General features: G+C 42.0%; 1 protein-coding gene across 1 annotated transcript; it reads right to left on the bottom strand.

Moving 5' to 3' along the window:
• Nucleotides 1-2,212: 2,212 nt before the first annotated feature.
• On the bottom strand, nucleotides 2,213-11,819 carry LOC147020731 (uncharacterized). The gene is made up of 6 exons (XM_085896725.1): nucleotides 11,656-11,819; nucleotides 10,446-10,678; nucleotides 5,580-6,653; nucleotides 5,121-5,187; nucleotides 2,674-2,841; nucleotides 2,213-2,378 (listed from the first exon to the last, which is right to left on the bottom strand). Exons 1-3 carry the CDS (start codon nucleotides 11,716-11,718, stop codon nucleotides 5,753-5,755), a joined length of 1,197 nt encoding a protein of 398 aa, XP_085752851.1. The 5' UTR covers nucleotides 11,719-11,819; the 3' UTR covers nucleotides 2,213-2,378; nucleotides 2,674-2,841; nucleotides 5,121-5,187; nucleotides 5,580-5,752.
• Nucleotides 11,820-13,750: the final 1,931 nt, after the last annotated feature.

Raw genomic sequence — 13,750 nt, 5'->3', positions numbered from 1 at the left:
GCTCCAAGTGGCTCCTGAAGGTGGGTGACGCTCGGATCGTTAATGCTGGTTCTGCTCGAGACCTGCTCCTGGCGTACCTGATTCTTGGGGGTGACGTCGACTGGCGTTCAAGCCTGTTCGCGAGTGGGTGCACGGCAAGGCAGGGTGCTGGCAACGGACAAGGCACACTCACACATTTCAGGACATTATATTTGACGTACGACGACTTATATTTGGTGAGTGAGACTGGATTTCTCTCCCCCCCCCCCCCCCCGAATGATCTGCTGGGTACCCTTGTCTCGTGTTTAATTAAGTAAGGTATAGTGATAAGCATCTGCTCTTTGTCTGTTTTTCTATCAATGCCTGATGAATTCTTTATTTGCTTGCAATTATTTTGATTGATTTGAATTTACTTATTTTCACCACAAGGAAATAAAAAGTTATTTTTATTTATTTTTCCTTATTAATAAATTCCTTTGTTGATGGTCCAACCTGTCCATGCCTGTCCTTTCCTTCCATTGATCCAGCATTGTCTGAACCTAGATAGATTGGGAGTTAATTACCAAACTAATTGACCTGTCATAGTCGGCACGCACCAGCAGTTCAACGCTCGGCCGCCCGAATCAAGATCTAATCAAGATAAGATTGGTGCTTTGCCGAGGGCACGCTCCCCATTCAGGAAGCCATGTGACCTCTCATTAAATGACAAAATTAGACGGTGGATACTGGAACTCGTGGTTAACTGCTTGGCGCTCGTGGTACTAAAGCAAGCCACCGTATCATGAAGTTAATTGTGAGCAGTGGACCCAGGTCCGGCTCTTCCGAGGACAAATGGGGATTTACCCCCTCATAATACACTAGGTACCCATGGCCGTAACAAACGTAAACACGTAAACGTGGCCGTATCAATCGCCAACTGACATAAAAAACAACAACAAAAAAAAAAGCCAAAGACATCCACCCACAGCTCCTTTACTGACTGGTGACCACCTTTCAAAGATAGGAACATTGAGTATCCCACAGGTGATGAATGGTGTAATACCTGTACCTAACCGGGGAATCACAGAGCCCCCACTCCGAGGATATCACATGAGATAAAAATTATGATATTTATGATGTGATAGTTGAAATAACCATGAGGATGATTCATTTCTGCTGATATGTGCTTATAATATAACTTTGGGTACTTGATATTGGATTAATGGTCACACAGTGGATCTTCACAGGGGACAAAAACCATAAACAAGCACTGTTGTGTACATGTACATGTCCATATCATGTACAGGAGTTGTTATTTCTCTCAATAAAGAAATAAACTTTACGTCCCTTTTATTTATTATCAGATTGTTACCTCTGACACCGAAGGTGGATGGAGGTTATGTTTTCACCCATGTCACTCTGTCTGTCTGTCTGTCTGTCTGTCTGGGGTGAAAACATAACCTACATCCAAGATATCTCAAGGTTGTGGACGGATTCGGATGAAACTTGGTGGAGAGCTTGGGTTTATTACCAATGCTGCCTGTGAATAAAGTACACAGCCACATGAAATTATTTATGAGAAGGTATTATATTTATAAGGTTTCAGAACGTGGTGGACATTGTAAAGCTCTGTATGGAGTTATTGGCCTCATTGTGGTGAACTTTTACCTGCGACCTTTGGTCTCAAAATGACCTTCAAGCCAACATCTGGGAGCTTAAAACCTTGACCCGATTCTGAAGTACCAACAACCAAAACTTCAGGCCTCGAGATGTTCAACCGTATCGTAACAACCGGAACATCAATATATTACAGTACTAAAACTCTCATCTTGCATGAATGTATGTATTCCTGGAATACAGCCAAAACAGTACACGATAGTACAAAAAATTTCAGCCTACCTTACTCACCATTGTCCTGCGGTGTGCAGTATCAAGTTTCGTTCAAATCGGGCAACAAAAAAATTATTAAAAAATCAATTCCCGATTCAGTCAAGGACTCTTCAGGAAAATTTGATCAATGCAAACAACCTCAGCGGGATAGTTCGCTGGAGCTGTTTTTTTTTTCTTTTCTTGAAATGAATTTTTTTTTTATCAACCGGTCACAATGGGAACCCATCGGGTTCACAGGTCATCTTATCTAGTTATAGTTAAAACCCAACCCTAATCCCAACACTCCCCTTAAAACCCAACCCCAATCCCAAGATCATAAATCATTTTTACACTTCATTTATTTATTTTATTTCAAGCAGCTCAACAAATTATTATTATTATTTTTAACAATTCAATAATAGTACAAGGTGAAAAAGTCTTTGAACTGAACAATTCAGTTGTTTCCAGTTTGAAGGAGTAGAAATGGGGCCGGAGTTTCACCGTAAACGTCTCAAGAATCAACAGGTCTTCCCAGAACTTTCTTGATATTGCTGAAAAATAAATCAATAAATACATTAGTTGTCTCATATCAAATTAATATATAATTTCATTAATTTTTAATCAACTCAACTTACCTCTCATCATGCATCATCTCATCAGACATCGATTGTATGAATCAGGGAGAGACCTCACCTGCTTGATGTATTCATTCGAATCACAAAATTCTCTTCACTCAGAATTATTAATTTCTCGTCATGCTATTTTGAACAAGGAAGCTACAAATTGATAAATGCAGAAACAAAAAGGGAACAACTGATTGAATAAGGTCTAGGAAGGTTTAAGTACCTGCTGTTCCGGAAACGGGTGTTTATTTGAAACATCTTGGATCGGCCATTTGTAAAAGCCTGATGTTCCGTTTTAAATTCTTGGAGAGCTTATACGATGAAGGGACGAGAGATCCAGGGCCAAACATCGCATCTTCCTCTCCAGCGGGCAATACGATAACTTCTTCCTCTGCACACACATCACCAATAGGAAGTCAAAACCACTCAACAACATTGTCCACTCAACAACGTCATAATCTCCATCATTGTCATGCCTTCCAACACAATCCTGGAAATACTGTATTCTCTCCATTGCTTTCTCCATCTCAGTTCAATTTTTACTTTATTTTGCCTTCAATTTCACATCTATATTTTCTTCATCACCACCTCCCACTAGATTTGCATTAAAGTTTTTCAAACAATTAATTTTAATGATCATCCAGGTAAACACAAAGCCTTTTATACACTGAAGGTCCAAGAGAAAATAACAGGAAAACGATGCCACAAAAAATATAAATATGACAATCGGACCAGAAACAAGACACCACCATGAAAACAGAGAAACCGACTGAGGATGGAAACGGGACAAGTGAACAATTCAAGAAGAGAATCAGAAGCCCAAAGTTCATTGAAAGAAAAAAAAAATTCGACAAATAAAAATAAATATAACCAAGAAAATAATGGCATAGAACCATTAGATGCCTGTAATAAGCTCCAAGTACAACAGACAGCAGAAGGGGGGGGGGGACTATGACAAGGCCAACAACAAAATAAATCAAAGTAAACAGTGAAAAATAAAAGCCCCAAAAAGTTCCACCGAGAGCGAGGGAAACAAATAAAATGTGACAGCCCCCCGAAAAAAGAAGTCTAATAATGAAGTCTAATACTGAAGTCTAATACTAATACTGAAGTCATCCCTCTCTTCAAGAAACAAAACCAAAGCCATAATTAAACTTGCAGTGCTGGGATTCCAACATAGCTGTGCAATTACAAACTGGCCGCAATTGGAGATCAACAATTTAGACATCAAAACGAGGAAACTTCTCATTATTCACAAGATGTTACACAAAAACCAAAGCATACCGAGGTTGTACCCAAAGAGACAAGGAGGAGGTGGTCTGATGGAGTTTAATTAAGTACACAGAAACAACGTGTGTAACACTAGCGGATTATGTGAAATGCTCAACAGACTATGAGATGAGATTTCTACACGGACAAGAAAACAACAAACGAGAAAAGGGATCCTGAATCCATTTAGCAACAAATTTCCTCAAACAGGTGCAAATTACAGAAACTACACAGGAAAACGAAACAGAAACAAATACAGCCCCAATGGGCGCAAAGAAGAATAAAAAGGAACACTACACAAAGAAATATCAGCAGATATACTCCGACAAATAGGGAAATGAAAAAAACCAGTGGGAGAATGAAAAAACAAAACCAGCTTGACAGGACAGGGATCGACAAGGAAGGCTCATTGGAATGGCTAAGAAGAGGTCAAATAATTGTGATGGAGAATGAGTAATCATAAATGCCAAAGACGAAGGTCACTACACTAATGCTTTGAAGAAAATGACGATATTGAGCCAAACGGAGAAATGCAGGTTTTGTGGGATAGAAACAGAAAGCACCAGTCATCTCCACTCGGGATGTAAAAACTCATGTCAGAACAGCTGTACACAGAAAGACATGATAGCGTCTGCAGAGTAAGACGCCCCAAAAAAACGCCAAATCTGATCCTTAATGACGAAGAAACAATGCTAACGTGTGACAAGATGATTCCGTCAAGTGTGGACACTGCAAACAAAGCACCGCATCCAGACACAGTGCTCGAACACAAAAAGGAAAAGTCAGCATTGTTGATCAAGGTTTCAGTTCCCAAAGACTTTGGACTAAATGCGACAAAAATCAGGAAAATGACCAAATACCTGTATCTGAAAAATGAGGACAAGAGGACTCGGAAATGGAAGAAAGCTGAAATTGTACCAATGACAGTCGGAGCGACAGGAATGATGAAGAAAACACACTGAGGGTTTAAAACTCATTCTGGGGAATATCACTCCAAACGAGCACAAGGGGAGGCTGTCAGGGGTTCAATGAAGATTTTGAAAAGAGTCCTTGGAACGAGGCTATGAGAACAAAGTTTCACAGTTTGGTTCATGAATCATGATCCTTTACCAAAATGGAGGAGGACATTTTCAGTTCTGGAAGAACTTCCACCCATCTCCTGAAACCCACAAATGGAGATAACAACCAACTTTTATACGGTTACATTAACACTCGTGCCAGACTTCCACAAAATGGAAGATTTATCTGGTGCTTGTCCAGATTAGAGTTCAACGAAATTTCTGTTTGTTCTCAACACTTCTGAGGCACAGAGGAAATGGGACACGATGGAGGTGAAGAACATGCAGTTTAGACAAAGTTTGGAATAATTTGTCATGTAAGGCAAGAAACTTGGAAACTTACGTTCAAACCGGGGCGATGTTTTCATCCGAGGTGGTGGAGGAGGGAATGAGCGCCTCTTCTGAGGAGCCTTTGAAAAAAACAATAAAAATATGAAAGATTAAATAGATTGATATCTTCATCAGTTTGATAACTTGTTCACAAAAGGACACAGAAGGAAATGCACTGATGGAACAGGTAATCAATGAAAAGATGAATCAGGTGAACGAATACACTCGAGGAAGACAAAGTTCATGTTATTTATCCTGCGTAGGAATGACCATGTCAATCAGTTACCTTTCCACCAAAATTATTTCGAAAATTAAGGATATTATTATCGTTATTCGAAGGAAGTATGAACAGCAATGTCGATAAAAGAGGAAATGAGAAAATTTCCTTCAAATTCAGATGTTCATGTTGTGGTTGTCGGTGTTTGCACCAAGTGTGTCCCCCACCTGGCCCAAAGTATTGAAGAGTGCTTACCTGCTGAAGGTCCTGCATATGGTGTGCTCCCTCAACACCGTGCTGCTGCTGCTGCTGTTGCAGCTCGTCGTCCTGGTGAGACTTCCCTTCCTGGTGCTTTTCTTCCACCGTTTGTTTTTCCTTTTCCATTCGCTCTCCTTTTGTTTTTCCCTGCACTTCATCGTGAACAAGGTTTATGGTCTTTTCACTTTGTTCTCTCTTCCCAACACATTCTTCTCTCTCCACTGCACATCGTTTTCTCTTGCTCTGATTTCTCGTTCTTTTTCCAACACAATTATCTCTTTTCCTTTCAACTCCTCACATTGCTCTCGTTGTTTGAGCAATCCTTGACGAGTACGTTCCTTGAATTTCTGTAAATTGTTCTCTCGATGTGCAAGCTCTGTCCCTTTTTCGTGGATACGAAGCTGCCTTTCCTTGATTTCATCATCTTTGGTTCTGAAGAGCGTTTCAATCTCCTGTTGCTCCAGCTCCTGCTCCTCACTTCTCTTGTTCTCTTGCTCCATTTGCTGCACAATTAGCATCCTCTTTTTAATGTCTTCCTCTTGTTTTTGTACAAAATGCATTCTTTCCCTACATTGTGTGTTTGCACGCTTTTCCCAAATCCATAACTGGAATTCTTCTTCCTGAAGATACTCTTTCCGGTTTTCATGTCCTCGCTCCTCGTTATTTCTTATCCTTAACTCCGCTTGTATTTTCCTCTCCTGTTGATTTCTTTTCCATTTCTCCAATTCCTTTTTCTCTTTCTCCTGTTCTTCCTCTCGTTTCTTCCGTTCTTCTTCCTCCTTTTTCCATAATCCTTTTTTCAATTTGAGTTGCACGTCCTTTCCCTTCAGTTCATGTTCTTTTTCCTTCACCAACTTCTCTCTTCGTATCAGATCCAGTTCAGTTCGGACCAACCCGTCCTCTCTTTCCTTCAGATGTTTTGCTGTCACATCCATTTCTCCTTTAACCTCCTCAAGTTCCTCCACGTTGTTGTGTCCACTTTCCTGGACCTCCACCACCAATGGCACCTCTGGACCTCCAGGGAATCCTTGTAATCCTTGTTTTGGTTTGTTTTTGTTGCCACATTTTAAACTGCAAGATAAAAACAAAGATTCTCAGTTCAAGTTAAAATTAAGTTCTTCATCACATGTAAACTATTGAATACATGGTTTTATAAAACATAAACACACATGTTCCATGAGTGTTGCAATGCCAGAGGATACGTCATATGGAGCCTGCGGATGTAACTTAAACAAGGTTCAAAGGATGGGTGTGGAACGATGAACCCAAAACATAAAACAAGAAAATATCATCATCATCATCATCAGATCCCAGTAACCACCTTTTCCCCCATTTTATGTGGTTTCTTGACTGATGGAATATCTCTATTCACATCTTCCTTCTTCAAACCCAATCTTTCTCATGTCGTTCATACATTCCTGACAAGTTTTCCATTTCCCTCAAAACTTACAATCCCCTTAATTATTTCATCATCTCTCCTGGCTCCGTGACTGGACGATCTAAACCTTCTCTATCCTGAAAATCTTCTCACATTCCCAAGATCTACACTCTGCCATTTATCGTTCAATGAAATACCAAACATCCATCTTCACACCCTCATGTCGTCTGATCCATCTGTTCTTATTTCACCTTCCATCCCCACGGCCCAAGTTTTACTTCCATACACGAGGCAGGGCTCCACATTAACCTTTTCTTTTTGGGTTCCCTTCCAGGAGACAATTAAAACCAATAGAGACAATACCCCAGGGTGCTGACCTGCAAGAATAATGCTACTGAGGAGGAAGTAATTGTGGGACAGAATCAGCACAAAGTACCGATGAACCAATGGTGCGGGCCCAAGTTTTATTGTGGAATCGACTTTGGTACATCACGGGTGATGAAGGTTGTGGTCAAGTTTCATCGAAATCCTGTGTCTGGTTTCTGAGTCGAGGTTACAAGTGTTTATGAACAGACAGACGGACGATTTGCCATTCCATAAGCTCCCCGGAATGACGTTCCAGGTGCGATAAACGTCAGAGTAACAAAATACAAAAACAATAAAAATAAAAACTTTTCTACCTCTGCCACCAGAGGTGAAGGAAGTTATGTTTTCATCCCTTTCTGTCTGTTTACCTGTTTGTTTGATTGTGTGCAGGATATCTCAAAAAGTTGTGGACAGATCCGGATGAAGTTTGGTGGACAGGTTTGGTGTGTGACAAGAATGAACTGATTCGATTTTGGTGAAGATCTGGATCCTGATACAACGAGTGAAATTTTTAAGTGATTCTTCACCATTGAGAGATTGGGACAAAAATGATATATAGCATATCTTTAAAAAAAATGTGAATGGATTTGGATGAAACTTGGTGGACAGGTTAGGTGTGTTACAAGGAAGAAATGATTCGATTTTAGTGAACAAACTTCTCTTCCCCCTATCTGTGAACCTTCCTTGTATAATTTCCCAGATGTCTGAGGTGCGTTTGTCCATGTTTAGTGTAAAGATCAAAGGTTGAAGGAGATTTGAGTGCCTGGAGTTAAGATCTTCTCTTATGCGACATAAATCCTTGTAAATATATCTTGTAAATTAAACAAGACCTGTGATTTCCAACCAGCTCGGGTGTCTCTTTCTCCATCGATTCGATACATTATGTAATTATCGATGAGCTTCACCCAACTGGTTCGCTCCGGGAGATGGGAGCCAATGTTTCCGCTCGGCCATCCTAAACAATAAAGAGTGGAAACGTTGAGAGCACAGGCCTTACCTGGGGAAACCAAATCACTGGGGTGGTGATGCGGGATTTGGACACAAGGACCCTCCCAGAATTAGTTATTTCAAATCGCACCTGTGGTTGCTTAGTAACCTGTTGTGGAGTTATCTGTGCTCTTGGGCTTCAGGGTAAAGGGTCGGAAAGTGGGTCTGACCCGGCCGACGAACCCGCAACAATATTATTAATATTTCCCTGCAAGTTAACTTTCAGGAAAGTTTCATTCCACTGTTATTAAATTAAGTTTAATAATTTAACACAATAAAATAACCCACTAAATATTTGTTGATGCCTTCAGATAGTATCCTTAATTTTCACTCGTGTTGTCCACGGAATACCCCCAAAAGCTAATTTGCATATTTTGAATAAATAAACAAACTGAACTAGAAAATTGTGAAAAACCAAAACGAGAGAATATGTGATGGGCATAACTAGTTTGGATGGGAATTACGAGTTTGGATGGGCATAACTAGTTTGGATGGGCATTACTAGTTTGGATGGGCATAACGAGTATGCCTGGTGTTGGCTTTATGGTTAGGGTGGTGGGCTTGGGATGTAAGAATCCTGAGTTCAAATCCCACTTGACTGTTGAATTAATACCAGGTGTGGTTTACTCTGCTGTCATCCTTTCGAGGTTGGACAAATGAGTGTGCCAGCTTTCTGGTAGACCGTGTCGGAGTGGTGATCCATACAGGATTGTACACAATCACCCAGGAAACTGCGAAGGCAGCACCAACGCTATGCATAGGGTATGGTCCCAATGGATGGATAACTCGTGTGTTTGGGTATTACTATCCCTGACTGTTGTCAGCCTTGTCAGGGGGATAAAATATTCTCAATCCAACACCACCAACATTTATCATAAGAATGTTCGATATTTTGGAAAGAGCTCAGAGGTGATCAAATTGTGAATCGTAATCAACCGACCGTTTTCACATCTTGGTTCATGTGTGTACAAGTTCGCTGCATCTTCCCACAGACCACGTGTGAGTAGTGCAGTTGAGAACAAGACATCTGTGATCACAAAGCTCTCGCTAAGGGTGAGCGTCCCCCGACCGATCATCCAAAACCAGACCCCTTGTGAAGTTTGGGTTCCTGACGCTATCATCAGGTGCTGCAGGTACCCACTCATGCCGAGCCCTGTACTCAGGCCTGCCTTATACAGGTTAATTACACTTGTTCTCCCTCCCCTTGGTACGTACAGTACTTGTTCGTTGTGATACCTCTTAACTCTACATTTATTACAAGATAATTTTATCCTCGTCCTTACAGACATTTCTGCTCCTCCGTTGACGTCCAACATTTCTCCCAAATCAAACACATTTTTCACCGTTTCATTTCCACTCCAAATCCCACATCTTCCTGCATCATCCTGTGATCAACCTGTGTCATTCCTTCAAACATTCCTTGTATTTAAACCGACCAGGTTCCTCATTCAAACTACCCTTCACTCCACCACATTTACTGTGGCACTACCTTTCACAAACACAGCGCTGGATCGAGTTCACCCCCAACACCTGTCATACAGAGCACGTGACCACTCGACACTTTTATGATTCAGAGCACGTGACCACAACTCGTAAACTTGGTCTTGGTTCATATAAATCAGGGTAAACACTGATACCGAGGAACACGAACAAGGAGACTCCTTTGTGAAGACTTTCCAGTGTGGAAGAAGAAGCAGAAGAAAACCCAATCTGATCTCCTTTGAAATTCTCAAACCTCGGGGTGAGTGGTTAACGTGGTGAGTGGTTAACGGTTTAACCAGAATAATAAACTAAGAGAATAGTTACTAATTAAACATTTATTTTTTTATACCCCAAAAACACATCCCACAGAGGATGTATGTGGGACAATGACCCAAGGGATGATTCTGATGAAACATAGAACAATATATTTCATGTTTCCATGACAGGTGCGACCCGTGATTGGATGTCACCTTCCAAGGACAGTATGCTCCATGTTGTGGCACCCCCTGCTGTCACTGGACCAGACATTCCTCTGTTATAATTGATTATTTGTGGGAATTCAATGTAAACTCGTTTCATATCTCTGAGCTATCTTGTCCCCGTGGATGAAGGTTTTATAACAATGATGAAAAGTCACTCGTGTTCCTCACCAGTGAATGCAGCGCTTCTTCCTGACAATCTTCTTCCTGACAATCTTCTTCCTGACAATCTTCTTCCTGACAATCTTCTTCCTGACAATCTTCTTCCTGACAATCTTCTTCCTGAACCAACGTGATGATTCCCATGCAATGACTCCGATGAACAATAACAAGGCTGTCACGACGAAGAGGACATCACGAACTGTGTCCATCACTCCCTGATCCCCGGGATCATTCTGGAAAATCTGTGGACGTGGACAAGGACAGGGACGGGAGAAATGTTTATTACATTTAAAATAAAAACGTGAAACAAACAGTTTTGTGATTGAAAATAAGATTCCATTTTCTCACAAATGTTCATGAAGAAGTTCAGGTTTAAATGATGTTTTAATAATAAAAAGGGGGTTCAGACCCCACTTTGAGAGGCATTTTCCAGGTGTTCATTTCCAGTCCATGAACAACGTGTGCGATGTGTGGTACAAGTTACATGAACGTGTTTTGTGAAGATCGACACGAACATGACGGAGATTTTTATCTTTAACAGAGAAACTCAAACTACGTGTGGTGGGGAAAGTTCACCTGGAGTATCGAACCAAAGGTGAACTCACAACAAGGAGAGATTGAACAACTACAAGGAGAAACCAGGAAATAGAAATATAATATTTAAACTGGGCACCGACACACAATGGCCTTCTCCTTTTTAAAGGCTATTCCTGGAATCTCCACTTTCTCCAAGAATGGGACGGCAGGACAGCCAACTTGATTTGTGTTCTGAAAGGATGGCATGAAAAGCTGACCGCTCCATGATGAAGCACTACCCTGACAGGGTGCTCAAGGCTGACAGATTATGGTCGAATCCGATTACATTGTGAATCAAACTCTGATGAGTGAAAACAAAATGTCCCTCACACCGACCCTGGAAGAACATTAAATATTTCCTGTTTAACCACCTGAAGAAATCCCATCTCATGCCCTTTTATCTGTCCTTTTCTTGACCACGTGATCTCTTACAATCCCCACTTACCTCCTGGGGTGCTCGGGATGCTGGAGTTTTGAGGACCAGCAAGACCACAATGAGAAACAACATCTCCGGTTCACACGAATCCACGAACTGACGAGCCGGAGGTTTAACACTCTGTTTGACGGTTGAAGTGTTTGTGACGTCACACTACACCGTGGCCCCGCCCCCTACTACACGCCATCATTTACAATCTCCACTTACCTCCTGGGGTGATCGGGATGCTGTAGTTTTGAGGACCAGCAAGACCACGATGAGAAACAACATCTCCGGTTCACACGAATCCACGAACTGACGAGCCGGAGGTTTAACACTCTGTTTGACGTTGTTGAAGTGTTTGTGACGTCACACTACACCGTGGCCCCGCCCCCTACTACACGCCATCATTCACAATCTCCACTTACCTCCTGGGGTGATTGGGATGCTGTATTTTTGAGGACCAGCAAGACCACGATGAGAAACAACATCTCCGGTTCACTCGAATCCACGAACCCACGAACTGACGAGCCGGAGGTTTAACACTGTTTGACGTTGTTGAAGTGTTTGTGACGTCACACTACACCGTGGCCCCGCCCCCTACTACACGCCATCATTCACAATCTCCACTTACCTCCTGGGGTGATTGGGATGCTGTATTTTTGAGGACCAGCAAGACCACGATGAGAAACAACATCTCCGGTTCACTCGAATCCACGAACGCACGAACTGACGAGCCGGAGGTTCAACACTGTTTGACGTTGTTGAAGTGTTTGTGACGTCACACTACACCGTGGCCCCGCCCCCTACTACACGCCATCATTTACAATCTCCACTTACCTCCTGGGGTGATCGGGATGCTGTAGTTTTGAGGACCAGCAAGACCACGATGAGAAACAACATCTCCGGTTCACACGAATCCACGAACTGACGAGCCGGAGGTTTAACACTCTGTTTGACGTTGTTGAAGTGTTTGTGACGTCACACTACACCGTGGCCCCGCCCCCTACTACACGCCATCATTTACAATCTCCACTTACCTCCTGGGGTGATCGGGATGCTGTAGTTTTGAGGACCAGCAAGACCACGATGAGAAACAACATCTCCGGTTCACACGAATCCACGAATTGACGAGCCGGAGGTTTAACACTCTGTTTGACGTTGTTGAAGTGTTTGTGACGTCACACTACACCGTGGCCCCGCCCCCTACTACACGCCATCATTCACAATCTCCACTTACCTCCTGGGGTGATTGGGATGCTGTATTTTTGAGGACCAGCAAGACCACGATGAGAAACAACATCTCCGGTTCACTCGAATCCACGAACCCACGAACTGACGAGCCGGAGGTTCAACACTGTTTGACGTTGTTGAAGTGTTTGTGACGTCACACTACACCGTGGCCCCGCCCCCTACTACACGCCATCATTTACAATCTCCACTTACCTCCTGGGGTGATCGGGATGCTGTAGTTTTGAGGACCAGCAAGACCACGATGAGAAACAACATCTCCGGTTCACTCGAATCCACGAACCCACGAACTGACGAGCCGGAGGTTCAACACTGTTTGACGTTGTTGAAGTGTTTGTGACGTCACACTACACCTTGGCCCAGCCCCCTACTACACGTCATTCTTTTTAATATTCCGGTAAACTCATTAGTTTGAGAAAGTAAGTTCACCTTAGTTTGTTAAACTTATTACTCGAACATCTTGTCCAATGAGAGGGAAAAGTGTCATTTTGTTTAAAATTTACATCTTCATCTTCTTCTTCTTCTTACTCTTCTTCTTCTTCATCCCCAAAAAACAGAAACTCCACCGTTTGTTGAGAAATATTCCACTGGATTGAAATATATTTTACGATCCTTCATTTTACACGGTGCAACATTGTGGAGTACATCAATACAGAGGTCAAAGGGCGTCCTGATAATTTTAACACGGACTGAAGGGAAGAAATGATTTAATTCGGTCCACAGAATCAGGAAATCATGTTTGGTTTAATAAGTCGATATTTGGCTTCACTTTTCACTTAATCCTTGTTTATTTATTCAATAAATATCTTGGAAGGAAAATTTTAATGTTATTTGGTTCCTTTCACCGAGATTGGCCCCGCCTCTCCCGTGACGTCATCTCCACGTTGGTTTTTTTTTTTTCTTTTCCTCGTGTCGTGATGGAGACCGTGGGCCGAGCTCTTGTTTTGTTTCGTTTCTTGACCCACCTCGTGCATCTACCTGTATTTATAACATGTTGTGTGAAAATATTATGGAAATCATATCTGAAAGTCGTCAAGCACCAAACTTGCACATTTTTTTTTTCAAAATATGG

This window comes from Eptatretus burgeri, chromosome 9, assembly GCF_056783735.1.
Source record: "Eptatretus burgeri isolate ZD-2024b chromosome 9, Ebu_testis_v1, whole genome shotgun sequence".
Lineage (NCBI taxonomy): Eukaryota > Metazoa > Chordata > Myxini > Myxiniformes > Myxinidae > Eptatretus > Eptatretus burgeri.
The sequence above is the reverse complement of the archived record's forward strand: the minus strand, read 5'-3'. Positions and strand labels throughout refer to the sequence as shown.